At 42.0% G+C, this 21,845-nt stretch overlaps 1 protein-coding gene across 7 annotated transcripts in view; it reads right to left on the bottom strand.

Moving 5' to 3' along the window:
- Positions 1 to 21,845, bottom strand: part of LOC137412870 (forkhead box protein P1) — a 350,911-nt gene that overhangs the window by 100,451 nt on the left and 228,615 nt on the right. For 6 of the 7 annotated variants that reach the window (XM_078767672.1, XM_078767688.1, XM_078767682.1 and 3 more), the window contains one exon: positions 6,475 to 6,576. The exons of the other annotated variant lie outside the window; for it this stretch is intronic. In XM_078767672.1, coding sequence (XP_078623798.1) covers positions 6,475 to 6,576 — 102 coding nt within the window. The remainder of the gene's footprint in view (positions 1 to 6,474; positions 6,577 to 21,845) is intronic. 7 annotated transcript variants of the gene reach the window in all.

Here is a 21,845-nt window from a genome sequence, read left to right as displayed (position 1 = left end):
TGATGGAATGTAAGGTGTGATTATATCAGAAATGTAGGCAGGAACCAATTTATCTTTGGCTTTAAAGACGTTTGTGGAATTTAAAATTTTTCTGTAGATGTACTGGGAGTTAGTGATGTGTTTTGAGACTTGGAGAAATATGATCAAATTTACGAGTGTGCACTCAGAGCCAGGTAGCAATCTTCTGAGTGAGTTATAAGGACTTCAGAGAAGCAGGCAAGCTTGTGAATAGTGCGTCACAGTAATCCAAGCATGACATTACGAGAGCATGAAACAGAGTTTCGGTTGTCTTCTGATTCATGTTACTTGGGTTTGGGCAATATTGTGCAGATGGAAGATAATAGATTTACAAATACTAAAAACACATGGAATATAGGAAAGTGTTCAGTCCATGGTAATACTACATTTGAAGCTGTGGAATCAGAGGCCCAAGTTTCACTATCTGGGGGTAAAGTTCAACTATGCATCAGTACGTATGGATGTACTGTATATAAATAATGGATGAAATCAACAGAACGTTAATTGAGATATGCTAACCACTGTGGGAAGTAAGGGGTAGCTGACACTTTGTGTGTTAACTTATTTGTTGGAGCAAAAGAGTGTCAGGGTATTTCTTTTTTTGCTTCGATGAAGGGTTAACGCTTGAAACATCAGCTTCCCATTGCTTCCCATGGCGGTTAATTTCCCTCAATAAACGTCCTGTTCCTTTCTTTCATTGTTACACCTGTTCACAGTAATGACACTATCCTTCATGATTAAAAGTATGTAAGGTTTACATTAATATATGTAAGTATTATGTGAAGGATTCAAAAATGTTTTCCCTTTTCAAAAAGAGAGCCAAAAACATATTCCAATGGTATCAGGAAACTTACTCACCAGTGAAAAATGTGTGATGCTGGCTGGAAAATACACATAAAAGGACTATTACATTAGTACTGAGTTTTGCTTTATAGCTAGCGGGAAAATATCTTCCACCCAACCTCATATATTATACATGTACAAAGTGGGCATTAGGGCCATGCAACCCATGCAATTGCATGGGGCCCTGAGATAACATGGGGACCCCACATGACCGATCGGAGGTTACAGGCTTTCAAGATGCTCCCCCCTTTCCCTCCACCACCCGAGGTTGGGGTCTCATTTTGCCAGCAAAACATATCAACCTGTGAGTGGTGATCAGCAGCGCAGAGGGAATGCTCTACCCATCTCCATCTCCACCACTCCCCTTCAAAATCTCCCCTCTCACCCCTCCCCATAAAAACTCCCTCACTCTCACTCCCCCTCTATCCCTATCTCACTCTCCCTCTAACCCGATCTTACTCCCCCTCTGTCCCTATCTCACTCTCCCTCTATCCCTATCTCACTCTCCCTCTATCCCTATCTTACTCTCTAACTCACTCTCTAACTCAGTCTCTATCTCACTCTCTAACTCACTCTCTATCTCACTCTCTATCTTACTCTTTATCTCACTCTCTAACTCACTCTCTATCTCACTCTCTATCTCACTCTCCAACTCACTCTCTATCTTACTCTTTATCTCACTCTCTAACTTACTCTCTAACTCACTCTCTATCTCACTCTCTAACTCACTCTCTATCTCACTCTCTATCTCAGTCTCTATCTCACTCTCTATCTCACTCTCTATCTCACTCTTCATCTCACTCTCTAACTCACTCTCTATCTCACTCTCTATCCCACTCTCTAACTCACTCTCTATCTCACTCTCTATCCCAATCTCACTCTCCCTCTATCCCTATCTCACTCTCTATCTCACTCTCTATCCCAATCTCACTCTCCCTCTATCCCTATCTCACTCTCTATCCCAATCTCACTCTCCCTCTATCCCTATCTCACTCTCTATCCCAATCTCACTCTCCCTCTATCCCTATCTCACTCTCTATCCCAATCTCACTCTCCCTCTATCCCTATCTCACTCTCTATCTCACTCTCTAACCCACTCTCTAACTCACTCTCTATCTCACTCTCTATCCCAATCTCACTCTCCCTCTATCCCTATCTCACTCTCTATCTCACTCTCTAACCCACTCTCTAACTCACTCTCTATCTCACTCTCTATCTCACTCTCTATCCCAATCTCACTCTCCCTCTATCCCTATCTCACTCTCTATCCCAATCTCACTCTCCGTCTATCCCTATCTCACTCTCTATCTCACTCTCTATCTCACTCTCTATCTCACCCTCTAACCCACTCTCTAACTCACTCTCTATCTCACTCTCTATCTCACTCTCTATCCCAATCTTACTCCCCCTCTATCCCTATCTCACTCTCTATCCCAATCTCACTCTCCGTCTATCCCTATCTCACTCTCTATCCCAATCTCACTCTCCCTCTATCCCTATCTCACTCTCTATCCCAATCTCACTCTCCCTCTATCCCTATCTCACTCTCTATCCCAATCTCACTCTCCGTCTATCCCTATCTCACTCTCTATCTCACTCTCTATCTCACTCTCTATCTCACCCTCTAACCCACTCTCTAACCCACTCTCTAACTCACTCTCTATCTCACTCTCTATCTCACTCTCTATCCCAATCTCACTCTCCCTCTATCCCTATCTCACTCTCTATCTCACTCTCTAACCCACTCTCTAACTCACTCTCTATCTCACTCTCTATCCCAATCTCACTCTATCCCTATCTCACTCTCTATCTCACTCTCTAACCCACTCTCTAACTCACTCTCTATCTCACTCTCTATCTCACTCTCTATCCCAATCTCACTCTCCCTCTATCCCTATCTCACTCTCTATCCCAATCTCACTCTCCGTCTATCCCTATCTCACTCTCTATCTCACTCTCTATCTCACTCTCTATCTCACTCTCTATCTCACTCTCTATCTCACTCTCTATCTCACCCTCTAACCCACTCTCTAACCCACTCTCTAACTCACTCTCTAACTCACTCTCTATCTCACTCTCTATCCCAATCTTACTCCCCTTCTATCCCTATCTCACTCCCCCTCTGTCCCTATCTCACTCCCCCTCTGTCCCTATCTCACTACCCCTCTGTCCCCATCTCACTCCCCCTCTGTCCCCATCTCACTCCCCCTCTGTCCCCATCTCACTCCCCCTCTAACCCCATCTCACTCCCCCTCTAACCCCATCTCACTCCCCCTCTGTCCCCATCTCAATCCCCCTCTGTCCCCATCTCACTCCCCCTCTGTCCCCATCTCACTCCCCCTCTGTCCCCATCTCACTGCCCCTCTATCCCCATCTCACTCCCCCTCTATCCCCATCTCACTGCCCCTCTATCCCCATCTCACTGCCCCTCTATCCCCATCTCACTGCCCCTCTATCCCCATCTCACTCCCCCTCTATCCCCATCTCACTGCCCCTCTATCCCCATCTCACTGCCCCTCTATCCCCATCTCACTGCCCCTCTGTCCCCATCTCACTCCCCCTCTGTCCCCATCTCACTCCCCCTCTGTCCCCATCTCACTGCCCCTCTATCCCCATCTCACTCCCCCTCTATCCCCATCTCACTCCCCCTCTATCCCCATCTCACTCCCCCTCTATCCCCATCTCACTCCCCCTCTATCCCCATCTCACTGCCCCTCTATCCCCATCTCACTGCCCCTCTATCCCCATCTCACTCCCCCTCTATCCCCATCTCACTCCCCCTCTATCCCCATCTCACTGCCCCTCTATCCCCATCTCACTGCCCCTCTATCCCCATCTCACTCCCCCTCTATCCCCATATCTATCTATCTATCTATCTATATATCTCTATCTCTATCTCTCTATATCTTCACATGCCTCCCCCCCTTCACATGCCTCCCCCCCTTCACATGCCTCCCCCCCAAAGCCCTCTCCCTCCCACAGATCTCTCGATGTCTCCATGTCTCTCGGTCCCTGCTCTCAAATGTTGTGTTTGTGTCCTTCCCCCTCTCTCCCCATCTTGTCTACCGCTCCCGATGTTATTTGTTTTATGTGTCTGTTTGTCTTTCTGTGTGATTAATGTTCGCTCTCTCACGAGCCTCGATCTTGTATACAAAAAAAAAAAAAAAAAAAAAAAAAAATAAAATAAAATAAATCTCTATCTCTATCTCTCTCTCTCTCTCTCTCTCTCTCTCTCTCTCTCTCTCTCTCTCTCTCTCTCTCTCTCTCTCGTTTTGCCCGAATGAAGACAGGTCCAGAGCTGCGAAAGCGGCCTCACAGTAGGGATTACACTGGATTCGTTTTGTTTACATTCTTGAAATCCGAGATGAGGGGGGAGGTGAAGATACGATATTCTACTGTATTTTACTATTATATATATATATTTTTTTTACACAGGTCATACAGTAGTAAGAAACTCCGAAGAAAAAGCTCCAATTTTTGTGCAATAGAAAAATGAACATTGTAATAATCGAGTGCAGCTGCTGTGTATATAATAAACAGGGCAGTCTTTGCATTCCCAGCATTAGTCTGGGTAGAAATTTGTAATTTGTAGCAGAGTGCCGGTGATAACTCACCTACTCTTCGTGAAAGACACTGTGGGATCTTTAAGATCCACCGACTAAGTAATGCTAGCAGAATGGTTACACGGCTTAATGTTCATCCGAGCGACAGCAAACTTTGTGATGAACGGCCTCTCTGTGCGGCACCATTCCGACAGTTTATAGTCGGATAGGGAATGAAATCCAGACTAGACAGCTCAGGGGTAAGCATGCGTGACTTCCACACCATCCTGTCGGACCTGTCTGCAACTACAAGGTCACTTATATCCTTTCATGCTGAGGTCGAATGCCCAGGCACCTGAGTGGTATGGACTTAATCCGGTTTGATTCGGAAGGATAAAATTAATTAAATAATTAAAATATACTGCAGTCTTCACAACAATTACTTTATATTTGTGAGAGAAAACAAAGCTTTAATGCTCTTTAACTTAAAGATTTTATACGTAATTTATACTTTTTTTATACTTTTATAATTTTATACTTAAAGTTTAAGTACGCGGTTTTTAGATATTTTTCACCACTGATTTTAGGAATCCAATTTTTGGAATTGTTTGGAATTCTCAATGATCCCGGCTGGTCCATTTCTTTGAAGCACGTCCATAATGATGAAGTTCAAGTCATGAAAGAGTACATTTTGGATCGTTAGCTCGCACGAACGATCCTGCGTAACAACAGACGCTTCCCATTGATTTCCAGGCGAGAAACATCTGGCGGCGGATGGTTACAAAGACCAAAGTACATGTGTTGACACAATAACTTTCTTCACTGAAGAGAAGGGTTTTATGTTTGTATTGTCAGACAAAATGGATGATTCGTTTGAATGAATGACCATGATCGAATGCTTTTAAAAATATGAATCTGAAAATTGAAGCTGATCAAACTGGCTTTGAGCTGGAAGCCGCCAGTAGTAACCGCAGCACAATGGCCAGGAGGTAAACAAATATCATTGCCATGACAACAGCAAACAAAACCTTCCTAGCAGTTATGGTTAGTAATTAGGCCCATGCTATGCACCCTTCCATGTGCAAGACCTTCAAGATGCCTGGGGGGGGGAAGCTCTTGTATGTACTGGACCACCCCTCCCTCCCAGCATGGCAATTCATGTGGAACAAACATTCACAAAACACAGCAGGGTCGAATTGCATCCTTCCTCCCGAAGGCCTAAACTGCAGGTGATCCTGTCATCCATATCCAGGCGAAAGAAGCCATTAGCATCATCTTTCAATCTTTTTGCACCGCGTGACACTGCTCCCTCCTCCTCCATTGTCCGCACTCTCCCGCGTGCGGCCACTCAAGTTCAGCAGGAAGCAAGCAAGCAGCCGGTGGGAGGTTCGGTGAAGGAAGCGATGCCGACAATGGCTTCCTGCGCGTCCTTGTGCTTTCTGATGCCCTGACTTTAACGCTCAGCTAGGTACCTCCCCCAACGCTGATGTCCACTTACCGCCGACGATCCAAGCACCACTCCTTCGGTGAAGTAGGCAATGGTTTTACGAATAATGAAGCTACCACCCGAGCTGCCAACTGCCAATGCTCAATGTTTTTAGACAGGATGGACAAAGTTATTACACCCCATGGATTTTAAACAATAACAAATTTACATGTTATTTTCTTTTGAAGGTTCTCATAAAAGTACATCAAGAATATTCTTCACAAGGTCAAATTATAAACTTGAGTAATAAAATATCATATTGAACAATAAAAACCTCTTTTCTCCACAATTACCGACAGGCCAAGCCTGATGTTGGCTCAACAGTTAAGATGGCTGGCTTAAGAACTTAGGGTCTTGAGTTTGCGTCACCGTTGTGCCGTCAAAATAACACCAGGTGGGTTGACTCGGCCTGTCATCCTTCTGAGGTTGGCAAAATGAGTACTAGCGTAGCTTACTGGTAACATAGGCATTGCATCAGCGGCACGTCCAGAAAGATGATGCAACCAGCAGCCACAGACTGCATACGAAACGACAACCACTGATAGGCCTTCGCTGCTGAGCGGGGTCATGCTTGCTGTGACTCACGTCTTTGTGTGATTTGCTCGCTGCAAGTTGTTGCTGCTGTTGCTGCTGTTGTAAAAGCTGCATTTGCAGCTGCTCTTGTTGCTTCTTGTAAAACTCTTGGAGCTGTGGAGGGAAAACGAAGAACAAGAGAGATGCATCATTGAACAGAAGAAAAAACGAAATTTAGTGAAACAGTTTGATTAATAGGTGTGAGGCACCGCCAGACCGACAAATGAGCAAACTTGCAAAGCTTTCTTTACATTTGATTGCTGGTAGAAACGGGTTTGACAACACAACTGCACTTCTGGGGCGATGCCAGCAGGAGGTGTAGGACCTCAGAGCAGAAAATACCTTGGAAAGAATGAATGTTAGTCTGATAGTCCCATCTGCACTTGTTTGTGGACGGGCATCACTTTATGAAAGGATACTTGTCACACACTCGCCTCGAAGCTGTCGAGCCATGGTTCGAATCTCGACCCGGATATAAACTGTCATCCCAGTGTTCCAAAGGCAGGGTGAAAGGTACCGTTATCATTGCAGGTACCGTCCATCCGATGGACGTTAAACAGGGTTAAACATTGAACGTCGCTTATGCCGACATTAGTTGGGGGACGTTAAAGATCCCACGATGTCCTTTGTGAAGAGTAGGCAAGCCTTTACCGACTTCTTTCCTGGAAGTCCGAGCAGTGTCCATGTGTTTTATACCCCCCCCCCTCCCCCACCCCCTTCCCAAGCCTCCTCCCCCCAAGCCCTCTCCATCCCACAGATCTCCTGATGTCCCTGCTCTCCATCTTGTCTCCTGCTCCCTTTATCATATGTTTTATGTGTCAGTTCGTCTTTTTGTGATCAATGTTAGCTCTTACATGAGCGTCGATCTTGTATACAAAAATAAATAAATAAATAAATAAAGAGGCTGTCGCTGGCACAACGCCCAAATTCCAAATTCCCACCTTAACTACTGCTGGGAAGGCAATTGCAAACCACCCAGCATAACTCTTGCCAAAAAACTGCGTCAGCAACACCGGCGCTCGGTAACAGTATGGTCGATCAGAATCAGACTGAATGCTATTGGTGGATTGAGAAACAAAAGTTGAGAGAAGGTATAGTTATAAGCAACAATAAAATATGCCGAAATATGAGAGCGTGTGTTTGTTGTCTCCAAAAATCCCTCCATACAGACTTTCAGTGGTGCTGTCCATCATTACCCCATGCGTTCTTACATACCCAAGCTTACTCTCTTCTATTCTTGCTGACCCCCTTTACTCCCACCCCACCTCTACTTTCTGCCACTCAACCACTCCGGAGCGATCTCTTTGTGTCCCTGTTCCTCTTTGAACACCTATCAGTCTGTGAACCTGGTACCATCTACCATTACCTCCTCCAACAGCCAAGATTTCTGCACGCAAAAATGGGAGAGAGAAAGAGAGAGAGAGAGAAACTAACTCCAAACATGTTTCAATGAGAGTTGTTTCAAGGATCATTAAAACCTATAGCAGGCAAAACGGCAGATTTCCTGTCTCGGCTTGTTTGTTTGAGAGTACAGTCTCTCCCATTATGTCTAAAACAAAACAAAACAAAAGCAGGAATCTGTAAATGCCACTTTGTTGATTCTGTGGTCTCATATCGTTCATGGAGAGTGCACCATACATGGGACCCTAAATGGAGCTATTCCTGAATATAGTCAACCATTCGGTCCATGCGGACCTTCACCTTCTTTCAGGATTGTGTTTCACCATAGATAAATCAGCCTTCTGTCATTTATATACTTGTTGAGAAATCGATGTTGTCACCTGCATTTTCCAAACCCGATTGAAATTCATTGCAATTGATATATACAGTACAGTACAGTACAGTGTATATGATGATGATGTCCACTCCTGCATCATTAGATGCATATGGCTGCTGAAACAGTTTCTTGACTATTGGGCGCAATCCTGGTCGGGGCATCACGACTGCGCAGGATACTCGAATGGCTCAATGGCTCATTCATCCCAGCTTACAGTGTTTGTGTATATATATATTAGGGTGGTCCACAGATATATGTAATATTTAATACTATTAAACATCCATGCTCCACAAGGCTGCCCTTGTTCCTATGTTTATAAAGATCATATGAACCAAATATGAGGTCAATTGGAACTTATTTAGAGGTTGCACAAAAAATAACATATTTAATTTATCCTGTTTTTTTTCAGATGGCAGAAACTCGCAGCTCTTCCACAGTTTGGTTGCTGGGCAAGTCTGAAAAGGAAATAATATGTGGGGGACTCCAAACCAAAGGACACACATTGCAGAAAATGGTGTACCATCACATACAAGAACACCATACAGTTCGTGAAAGTGCCAAACTTAGTGTACAAGCTGTGTGTGCATACTGGGAGAAAGCACGAATTCCAGTGCAGAGAGTAGATTCCTGTGAGCGCCAACTTTTGAAGTTGTATGATGCCTACAAACTGGTAAAGAAAAATAGAACCAAGACATTCGAAAACTATAGAGTGAAGGAGCAGATGTTCAAAGATGATCTTCAATCCCTCTTCGATATCTCACCAAATGATGCGCTTGAGAAAATGACGAATGAAGCAGACAAAGCATTCCTTATCATGCAGCGTGAGGATCCCTTAAGTCCACGTATGGGATCTGTGGACAACACTCTGGCAGTGAAGGAGAACAGAAAGCGTATCAGGCTTGAGAATGAAGATAAAAGAAAGAAGAAACATGCTGCTGAGACTCTAACAGCAATGCAATCTGTTCCATCAACATCGGCTGTGGTTGATGATGATGATGATGAGTCTGAGATTGAAAGCTCCGATTCAGGGGACAATGAATTCAAACTCCAAAGTGCATCTTCTGCCAAACAGATGAAAAAGGCTCCCATCAAGGTGATCACTCCAGCAATAGCGGAAACTCTGGGCAGAGTAAATCTCTCAGATCGGCGTGCTATGTTTGTGGCCAGTGCTTTTGCACAATCTCTTGGTCATACCATTGAAGACAAGTGCAAGCCAACAATAATAAATAATTTGAGTAATTGAAAATAGATAATTATCTATGAATTGATATATGATGCTAAAAATTCTGTATCTTATTATTCATTCAAATTTGTCAACATTTTGAGCAACCTCTAAATATTGTCCAATCAAGCTCAAATTTTCATCACAAACTACTTTGTTCAATAGGAATAGGAGCAGGCTTGTGGAGAAATGTAAATCCAATCTCCAAATTTTTGGACCACCCTAATACATATACATAATATAGAATTATATACACTAGGACGTGCCCGTACGTGGGTGCCCGTACGTGCGTGCAAAAAAGCATGCGTGCAAACAACAACAACAAAAAAAAACTTTGAAACCACGTGGCAGTAACGACCACAGAACCCCCCCCTCTATTTACATGAAATGGTTTGGTCCATTCGCAACGACCACAGAACCCCCCCCCCCCCCCCCTCTATTTACATGAAATGGTTTGGTCCAAAGCGAACGGCTTGCGGAGTTTGGTAAAGAAATCGCCATAGCTCGGTAACTACTTGTCCGATTAATATGAAACCTTGAAAAGGCACATCCTCGGGTCCCCAGCAATATACCTGGCAAGTTGCAAGTATATCGGACCGGTAGTTGTCGCGAAACAGCGGTCACAGACAAACACACAGACACACACACAGACACACAGACACACAGAGATTACTGGAATTATAGATAGATATACATAATATAGAATTATATACATATACATAATATATAATTATATACATATACATAATGTAGAATTATATACATATACATAATATATAATTATATACATCCTACGATAATTCACCAAATGTCCGTCCGTCTGTCTGTCTGTCTGTTCGAAGGTACAGCAAAAACAGCTGAACCGATCGCAAAGATATTTTGGGTGGATAATCCTGGGATCTCCAGGAGTAAAATAGGCTATTTCGTTTTCCCAATTTCAGCTTTAGTCTCCAGCATTCTCAGGTTTGGACTCCCGCATAACATTCGCGTTCGCATAACATTAATTGTTCTCATTGTGACGACTAGCAACGGTACCCGCCCTGTGGGCGGGGCTTCAATCGGGAGGCCCAAATGAAAAGGTAAAATATCAGAAATTGAAGGCTTTTTTTATTTTAAACGATTCATATAAACATCTGTTAAATCATATCACATGCAAATCATCAAAATCTAAACAGTATCTTACTATAATTCACCAAATGTCCCACATTCCACACATCCACACAATCACGTGTATGGATGTTACATGTGTGTGCCGTGTGTGTGGATGCTATGCACGGGTGGAAGGTGTGGAAGTGTAACTCAGTGTAACTTATTGAGTAAAGACTGGTAACGATTTCGTAAATGGATGCCAAGAATGTGCATGCACATGGTAATCTCTTGTCCACCTGGTCACAGCCCCTGGCTGGAGCACCCCCCTATCGTTTGGTAAACGGAACTCGCAGCAGGGGGGGAGCGAGCTGATGCCAGGACTTGGTGCATGCATGACCTCGGGGCATTAGCGGAGAAAGGATTAACATTCAGCGGACAGGGGATTAACTCCAGTTTGTCCATATCAACCAGAGCAAACGTTGAGTCAAGGAGACTGGTCACCAGAAGCTCTGACCGACGGAACGGACGAGCACTCATCATCAGACCCTCTGCCCGACGGGAGTGGCGGAGGAACATCGGCCGAACGAGAAGGACCATGCGAAAAGAGTTAACCTGGTCCATTGAATTAAGTGGTATTATTTGGTAATGGAATGAAGTGAATAACCAGTTAATAAACCAGACCTTTTGTAAAACCTGTGTCCGGTCATTGGAGTCTTGAGTCTCCGCCACTACTTCCCCTACAATTTGGAGGCACTGCTGACATCAATTGTACACAAACAAGTCTTTAAAAGGTGAGTGTGTCTTGTTTTTGTCCAATATGATTTACGAACTTGGGAATAGTTTTGTACATACATGGGGGAGAAGGTGGTCTGGGGCTTCCTTGCGCACCGATGCCGCGATATAGGTGGCGTGACCCATCACGAATGGTACTTCGATAAACGACTGTAGCTATTATTCGTGTTTTTCTAAATGATTTCTGTAAATACGTATTTTTTGCGCTGTCTAAATAAAATGCACCAGGTCGGCACCGCTGGTCATTAAGGGCCTTACTGTGACCTGGAAGCAAACGGTGCATGAGTGCACCATGCGACCATTTGCTTCCAAGTCGTGTAAGGCCAGTACACTCGTTTACACACCCGTACACGTGTAAAGTAGTTTTTTTTTTTGTTTTTTTTTGCACTTGTTCAAAGCACGCGACTTGCTCGGCGTGCGACAGGGAGCCGGGAAATGGAATTATATTTATATATATATATTTTTACCTCATTCCAATTTATGGTATTGCGACAAAACGGCTTATATCTTTGGAACGACTGGTCGGATTTAGACAAATTAAACGGAATTGTGTAGGACGAAAGCCGTGGGTCCAAAGAAAAAAAAAAAAAAAAAAAAAAAAAAAAAGGGGTGGAGGAGAGAATTTTTTTTTTTCAGTTTTCCCACCATGTCTAAAACTCGTTCGATCAACAAATAAATTCATGACAGACAACCCCACCTCATGCCGGTCCAGAATTATTGTGAAAGATGGCGATTGGATGAAAATTGCATACCAACACTCCCTCACTGTCCCACATTGTCCCTCATGTCCATTCCGGCACCCTGTCTCTTGCTCCCGCTCCTTCTCCCTCCCCTCCCTCTAGTTCCCATTGGCGGACGTTTTGCGAGAAGCAAAGCGTTTTGCAGGAAGCTTCCAAGAAGCTTCCAGGAAGCAAAGCCAGGGCTGTTGCTTTTTGTGTATTTTCTCTGCGCCCTGTGCTTGATATTTAAATCCCATTCGAATGTCAAGTAAATCGGATGGAAATTGAGGATTTTGAAATTGTTGTTGACTTTTGGCCTATGTGGAACAAAATAGTTGTTGGTTGAACTACAGACTTGGCATTTAATATGGAATATATATTTTTTCTTGACTTGGGTTTACTTTCTTAACTCAGTATATCAATCTGGTGAGTTTCTTTTACACTTTGGTGATTTATTTGTTAAAAGAACCATGTCACTGATTGTCTGTCGCAGCAAGAAGTCAACAACAGGATTATATCACAGGTGGCGTGGCAAAATGTACGGACAGGTGCATTTGATGATTGGCTTCACAGTCGGAGATAAAGATGATATTCAGACAGATAGAGAGAGACAGACAGACAGAGAGACAGACAGAGAGAGAGAGACAGACAGAAAGAGAGAGAGATAGACAGAGAGAGACAGAAAGTGACAGACAGACAGACAGAGAGAGATAGACAGAGAGAGACAGAAAGTGAGAGAGAGACAGACAGAGAGAGATAGACAGAGAGAGACAAACAGACAGAGAGACAGAGAGAGAGAGACAGAAAGAAAGAGAGAGAGACATAGAGACAGACAGAGATAAAGATGATATTCAGACAACATGAGTGAAAAAATGTATCACAACTACACTCATGATCAGGGGATTGAGTTCAACCCCGGGAGATAGGGGGATCAGGGTAAGACAAATAATCTGATTTATGTTACATATTAAGGGATTTTCTTTATTTACCTTTTAGGAAGCTTGTTAGTTTGGTATATAATGTTGAATGTCATCGACATATAATTATGTCATAGGTATGAATATATACAAGGAGTAGCAGCCTTGTTTGTTGGTTTAGTAGTTATATTGGCAATTGTTTTACTGGTGGCTTGCTTGAAAGCCTTAGTGACGGTGTGTTTGAATAAGGTAACCAACAACACGATGATAACGCATGAAGTGACAAATGAGGAAAGAAATGTGGAACCAGAAAAGGAAGACTTTTATGGCGACATAAATACTGAGATTAAAAGATTAAATCAAGTGATGTTGCAAATGAATACAGTAGAATTAAGATAATGGCATAACGACAATGTTATGAGTTGTGTCAATTACAATATCAGTAAACTCATATCACCACGAGTGACACACTGTTAGGAAAAAAAAAAAAAAAAGGGCAAAGAAAAAGTGGAGAGGAATTATGGTAATAATACATTATGCTTAATTTGTTGGTTTGGAAAATTGTTGTTGGGAATTAGATATTCCCGTTTGTGATTGTAATCATATACAATTTATTTTCTTAGAGTAGTGCTAAAATACCTGCATGAGTTAATTTTTGAACTATATTAACCTGAAAGCAATTGTGGATGCTATTCTTAGTTTAGTAGTGAAATACATACCTGATTGAATATTATTTGTGTGACGCATATAAATGAATATAACTTTTTTGTGTTAAGGAAAAACAACAAATTGTTGAATGTGAAACTGTCGGAAGATATACATGATTATGCTGATTTCATGGTAAGATGTACCCTATCTGATTCAATGTGTGTGGAAAGCAGATTCAGATGTGACTGAGCATAAGGATAAGACAAGATCACATTTGAAGGGGGTGCTAACGGGATTGGGAAGAAGTTCGAGAAAGAAAATTTGTGGCTAAAAAATGAAGTTAAACGTGGCATACACCCTCTTTCTCAAAGAATGATGAAGACATTCTCCCGTGTAACTTGGAGATGGATGCTTACCTTCACCAAGGAAATTTATGTGACCATTTGCCTGGATCACACTGCAACATATGAAAGAAAGGCGATCACTTACTCTTGTTCGAAGGCTTGGAACATTCATCACATCAGAAGTTGCAGGACAACGACACCTTACCTGCAACCTCTGTGAAATGCGGGGACATATGTTATTACTTCACCAACTTCCGGGGAGCCAGCATGGAGCTGCAAACCAATGGCTGTGCCTTTTCACAACAGCTGTGCACGATTCTGCGGGCCACTCCTGGTATGGACCATGGATGACCTGAACACCATGGTCCCAACATCATTGTGGATGCATCCGGCATCCCTGTTCCACATCTTGCTGGCCAATCAACGTCACACCAATACTTGCTGCCCACTCATAATGAGGGAGGAGGCAAGTCGACTACAACTGGGTGAAGGCCTTGTTCAGGAATTACTATGGTTTACAGCAAAAAGTGGCAAGAATGCTACATGGAGAGCAGGGTCAGTCTATGACTCCGCAATGTTACCACAACAGCGAAATCCTACACGAAGTAGTGCAGGTGCTATGAAGACATTAGGAGAAAATGTTTCATACCTGGATTCAAACACAAGTGATCAGCCCTTCCTTTCAAACAAAGTCAACATTTGTGTGGAGGCAAACGTTTTTGCCAGATGGTGCAGATGCTTTACAAAACTTGAAAATGAAGTGAAATTGTTGTATCTTGGTGATGGTGAAGTGTTGTTTTGAAAAGATATTTGTGATGCAAATGCAATAGATTGAACAATATGGAAGGAGTCAATGACCAACGAAATGTTTTGTGATTCTTGCAGGATGACGGTGTATGCCTAAGGGAATTTGATTACCAAAGTTATGGTTTGAATACTTGTATTGATATTTACTTGTAGATATTGATTATTTACTTATACTTGTAATGATGTTTACTTGCAGTGATTGATTATTTACTTATACTTGTAATGATGTTTACTTGCAGTGATTGATTATTTACTTATACTTGTATTGATGTTTACTTGCAGTGATTGATTGTTTACTTATATTGATGTTTAGATTAATGGTTAATATAAACAAAAACAAAAAAGATGAGGGAATTGTGGAAATGTAACTCATTGATTGGGACTGGTAACTCATTGATTGGGACTGGTAACGAAGCAGATAGACGATTTCGTAAATGAATGTCAGGAATGTGCACGAACATGGTAATCTCTTGTCCACCTGGTCACAGCCCCAGGCTGGAGCACCCCCCTATTGTTTGGTAAATGGAACTCGCAGCAGGAGGGGAGCGAGCTGGTGCCAGTGAGGCGACCGAGTAACGTTTGCGGAGAACGGATTAGAATTAGCGGAGGAAGGATTAATACTGCGGTGCCCATAAAAGAGTGAACATCTCCTTGACTCGAGAGCACTTGCCACGATAACCCCTGCCCGACGGAACGAATGAGCACTCATCATCAGAACCTCTGCCCGACGGGAGGAAGGAGAACGGGAATGGCAGAGGAACATCGGCCGAACAAGAAGGACCATGCGGATAGAGTGACCTGGTCCATTGAGTTAAACGGTAGTTATTTGGTATTGGAATGAAAGTGAACAACCAGTTAATAAAGTCATGACCTTTTGTAAAACCTGTTTCCGACCATTGGCGTCTTGAGTCTCACATACACTTCCACGACAGGGTCGACTCGGGGCGAGTCTGGTGAGAGAGGGGGGTAGTGTTGCGGTTTTAGAATAAAGGATAACCCCCCTCGTAGTTATTTGCACCACAACATGTAGCCTTGCTTAGTACAGTTATTTCTTATTCAATGTAAGCATAGTCTCCTTTCCTGTGTTAGTATGCGTTGAGCAGGCCAGTGAGTGTAGGCCTCAATTGGGCTAGAATGCCATGTGCTCCACCCAGAACAAGTCTGGAAGGCCCAAGGGAGGAGCGGCAGGGGAGTGGCCGGTAAGCGGCGAGCAGCCAATGAACGCTCAAGGGGAGTGGCTAACAACAGCAGCCGGGGGAGGGGCTTGGAACATTCTGGTGGAACTCTGGGCAGGGCTATAAAAGCCTGCCCCAGACCCCGGAGTAGGGAGTCAAGTCGAGGGTCGAAGGAGTAGCGTGTGAACTCTCTCTCTCTGTGAACGGTCACTCTGCGGCTTGTTAATCGCGCTTGGGAGGACGATCCCACCCAGGGCCACAGACGCACAATCTCCCTGCCTGAGCTCCCCACACACGTGCCACGAACACCTTGAGGGACACGCCCGGCGAGCTGACCGGAGCGAGCGGTGCCGAGGGCACGTTTGGAGCACGGCCTTTTCCTTCCTTCCTTTTCCCCATGTGAGTGAAAGGGCCCTTGTCCGGGGATTTAGTTAAGAGTGATTAAGTATCTGGTCTGTGTCTCTTTACCCTGATCACTGTATAAATTGTAAATAAACCTGTGTTCTTCCTTCCATTTGGCCATCCACGTCATTTCGCATCATTGGCCTAGCATCGTATGAAGTAAAACCGCTCAATCGGGTTCAATAATGCATATAATGCATTTCTCACATCGAAATGCATATACAGTGCATTCAGAAAGTATTCAGACCCCTTCACATTTTTCACATTTTGTTATGTTGCAGCCTTATGCTGAAATCGTTTAAATTCATTTTTTCCCTCATCAATCTACACTCAATACCCCACAATGACAAAGAGAAAACAGGATTTTAGAAAGTTTTGCAAATTTATTAAAAAGAAAAAACTGAAATATCACATTGACATAAGTATTCAGACCCTCAACTCAGTACTTAGTTGAAGCACCTTTGGCAGCGATTACAGCCTCGAGTCTTCTTGGGTATGACGTGACAAGCTTTGCAAACCTGGATTTGGGGATTTTCTGCCATTCTTCTCTGCAGATCCTCTCAAGCTCTGTCAGGTTGGATGGGGACCGTCGGTGGACAGCCATTTTCAGGTCTCTCCAGAGATGTTCGATTGGGTTCAAGTCAGGGCTCTGGCTGGGCCACTCAAGGACCTTCACAGAGTTGTCCCTAAGCCACTCCTGCGTTGTCTTGGCTGTGTCCTTAGGGTCATTGTCCTGTTGGAAGGTGAACCTTCGGCCCAGTCTGAGGTCCTGAGCGCTCTGTTTCAGGTTTTCAATCAGCATATCTCTGCACTTTGCTCCGTTCATTGCTCCCTCAACCCTGACCAGTCCCGCAGTCCCTGTTGCTGAAAAACACCCCCACAGCATGATGCTGCCACCACCATGCTTCACCGTTGGGATGGTATTGGGCAGGTGATTAGCGGTGCCTGGTTTCCTACAGACATGATGCTTAGAATTGAGGCCAAACAGTTCAATCTTGGTTTCATCAGACCACAGAACCTTGTTTCTCACAGTCTGAGAGTCCTTTATGTGCTTTTTTGCAAACTCCAAGTGGCTTTCATGTGTCTTTCACTGAGGAGAGGCTTCCGTCTGGCCACTCTGTCATAAAGCCCAGATCGGTGGAGTGTTGCAGTGATTGTTGTCCTTCTGGAAGTTTCTTCCATCTCCACACAGGATCTCTGGAGCTCAGCCAGAGTGACCATCGGGTTCTTGGTCACCTCTCTTACAAGGCCCTTCTCCCCCGATTGCTCAGTTTGGCCAGCTCTATGAAGAGTACTGGTTGTTCCAAACTTCTTCCATTGAAGAATTATGGAGGCCACTGTGCTCTTGGGAACCTTCAATGCAGCAGAATTTTTTTTGTGGGCTTCCCCAGATCTGTGCCTCGACACAATCCTGTTTCTGAGCTCTGCAGGCAGTTCCTTCGACCTCATGGCTTGGTTTTTTGCTCTGATATGCATCGTCAGCTGTGAGACCTTATATAGACAGGTGTGTGCCTTTCCAAATCATGTCCAATCAATTTAATTTACCACAGTTGGACTCCAATCAAGGTGTAGAAACATCTCAAAGATGATCAAGAGAAATGGGAGGCACCTGAGATAAATTTCAAGTGTCATAGCAAAGGGTCTGAATACTTATGTAAATGAGATATTTCAGTTTTTTCTTTTTAATAAATTTGCAAAACTTTCTAAAATCCTGTTTTCTCTTTGTCATTATGGGGTATTGAGTGCAGATTGATGAGGGAAAAAATGAATTTAAACGATTTCAGCATAAGGCTGCAACATAACAAAATGTGAAAAAAGTGAAGGGGTCTGAATACTTTCTGAATGCACTGTATATGCACTGCTGTAAGCCGGGTCTTGGCTTAATGGTTCGGGTGCTTGCTGACATGGCATTCTAGGGTTCTGAGTATATATATATGTATATATATATATATAATATATATATATATATATATATAATATATATATATATATATATATATAATATATATATATATATATATATAATATATATATATATATATATATATATATATATATATATATATATATATATATATATATATATATATAATATATATATATATATATATATATATGTATAATATATATATATATATATAATATATATATATATATATATATATATATATATATATATATATATATATATATATAAACTTCCGTTGAACTTGGGGACGACTAAGAAGAAGACCTTTGTTGGTCGATAGCTTGTCCAAAATTAAAGATCGACGTCCTGAAGCTACGTCCGTGTCTGATTTAATCTCCCGATTATTTATTTAATGCAAATGAGATGCCCTGCTCGTACTGTGGAGTTTCTAATATTTCTCACAGTTACATATATATATATATATATATATATATATACTAGCTTGGCTCGGCTCGCTGCGCTCGCCTCACCAAGCGTCGATACTGAGGAACGGGCTTATTTTAGCTGAGGCTAATGACTGTACCTGAGTTGCTGTGTTGTCATGATTTTCACCAATCATAATACAAACAATTACTTTGCACAAATATATTTGTTGTGTTTGTGATATTACATTTTTATCGGCAATTTAGGTTGAATGTTTTTTTTTCCAAGAAAGAACCCCTCAGCACATACATAGGGGAGGGGTAGGTGCAGACTGGAAGTTTGGGACGTTTGCACCTCACCACCACGTAATTCAAAACACCTCACCACCAAGTAATTCAAAACACCGCACCACCACGTAATTAAAAATACCTCACCACCAATAATTCAAAACACCTCACCACCATAAAACACGTAATAAAAACACCTCACCACCACGAAATTAAAAACACCTCACCACCACGAAATTGAAAACACCTCACAGCCATCAAGCACATAATAAAAACACCACACAGCCATAACACACGTAATAAAAACACCTCACCACAACAAAATTAAAAACACCTCACAGCCATAAAACACGTAATAAAAACACCTCACCACCACTAAATTAAAAACACCTCACAGCCATAAAACACCTAATAAAAATACCTCACAGCCATAAAACACGTAATAAAAACGCTTCACAGCCATAAAACACATAATAAAAACACCTCACCACCACGAAAATAAAAACACCTCACAACCATAAAACACCTAATAAAAACACCTCACAACCATAAAACACGTAATAAAAACACCTCACAGCCATAAAACACGTAATAAAAACACCTCACAGCCATAAAACACGTAATAAAATACCTCACCACCACAAAATTAAAAACACCTCACACCCAAAAAACACGTAATAAAAACACCTAACAGCCATAAAACATGTAATAAAAACACCTCACAGCCATAAAACACACCGCCACAAAATTAAAAACACCTCACAGCCATAAAACACGTAATAAAAACACATCACAGCCATAAAACACGAAATAAAAACACCCCACAGCCATAAAACACGTAATAAAAACACATCACAGCCATAAAACACGTAATAAAAACACCTCACAGCCACGAAATTAAACACACCTCACCACCACAAAATTAAAAACACCTCACAGCCAAAAAACACGTAATAAAAATACCTCACCACCACAAAATTAAAAACACCTCACAGCCATAAAACACATAATAAAAACACCTCACCACCACGAAATTAAAAACACCTCACAGCCATAAAACACGTAATAAAAACACCTCACCACCACTAAATTAAAAACACCTCACAGCCATAAAACACCTAATAAAAATACCTCACCACCACAAAATTAAAAACACCTCACAGCCAAAAAACACGTAATAAAAACACCTCACAGCCATAAAACACGTAATAAAAACACCTCACAGCCATAAAACACGTAATAAAACACCTCACAGCCATAAAACACGTAATAAAAACCCCTCACAGCCATAAAACATGTAATAAAAACATCTCACAGCCACGAAATTAAACACACCTCACCACCACTAAATTAAAAACACCTCACAGCCATAAAACACCTAATAAAAATACCTCACCACCGCAAAATTAAAAACACCTCACAGCCAAAAAACACGTAATAAAAACACCTCACAGCCATAAAACACGTAATAAAAACACCTCACAGCCATAAAACATGTAATAAAAACACCTCACAACCATAAAACACGGAATAAAAACACCTCACAGCCATAAAACACGTAATAAAAACACCTCACAGCCACAAAATTAAAAACACCTCACAGCCATAAAACACGTAATAAAAACACCTCACAGCCATAAAACATGTATTAAAAACAGCTCACAGCCATAAAACACGTAATAAAAACACCTCACAGCCATAAAACACGTAATAAAAACACCTCACCACCACAAAAGTAAAAACACCTCACAGCCATAAAACACGTAATAAAAACACCTCACAGCCATAAAACACGGAATAAAAACACCTCACAGCCACAAAATTAAAAACACCTCACCACCACATCATTTAAAAACACCTCACCACCAAGTAATTCAAAACACCTCACCACCACGTAATTCAAAACACCTTATCACCAACTAATTCAAAACACCTCATCACCAACTAATTCTAAACACCTCACCACCACATAATTAAAAACACCTCACCACCACGTGATTCAAAATACCTCACCACCACGTGATTCAAAACTACCACAACGTTGTTAAAAACACTTCACAACCACAGAAACAAAAGTTTGAGGGAGTCGTTAAGTGAGAACACAGACACTGCCCAGATGTGTAGATATATAGATAAATGACTGTACCCGAGTTGCCGTTTTGTCATGGTTTAAACCAATCATAATTCAAACAATTATTTTGCACAAATGTATTTGTAATATACGTGATAATACATTTTATAAACAATTGAAGTTGAAAATTTTTTTTTCCCCAAAACAAATTCAAAAAAAAAAAAAAATTGGAAATTTTTTTCAAAACAAATACCCTTAGGACATACCGACGGGAGAGATATGTGCATTCCAGAAGTTTGGTACGATTTCACAAAAGTTTGAGAAAGTAGTTCAGTGATAACACAGGACAGGACAGATGCAGGACAAAAAACACACCACATATACATATATACATATATACATATACATATACACAAAGAATTAAGTTAAGCACCCCCCCCCGTTTTTTTACAACCTCGCACATTACAAGTTTGTTGTCGTCAAAACAGTGTAATATACCCATGATATTGCTATATTTTCTGGAGAAGTGATATTATGGTCACATAAAAACATAACAATCATGCCGTTTTCAATATTTTATTCTGAATAATTTAAGGTGAAATTTTTTGGGAATTGTAGGCATATTTTCACCTCAATTTAAGTATGGAGCTATAGGTCCATCACGGACAGTGTGGATGACGTTTATGTTTTCTAACGTACAGTCATTGTTCTGAGAAGACCTCTAGCGATCTTTGCGTCAATAACGTGTGTAGGACCCACGTGATCGGATCACTGACTCAACCAATCACTTTTTTTCACTTT

The sequence above is a fragment of the Myxine glutinosa genome, chromosome 1, assembly GCF_964187855.1.
Source record: "Myxine glutinosa chromosome 1, kmMyxGlut1.1, whole genome shotgun sequence".
In the NCBI taxonomy this organism is placed as follows: Eukaryota; Metazoa; Chordata; class Myxini; order Myxiniformes; family Myxinidae; genus Myxine; species Myxine glutinosa.
Note: the sequence above shows the minus strand (reverse complement) of the source record. Positions and strands in the feature narration are given on the sequence as shown.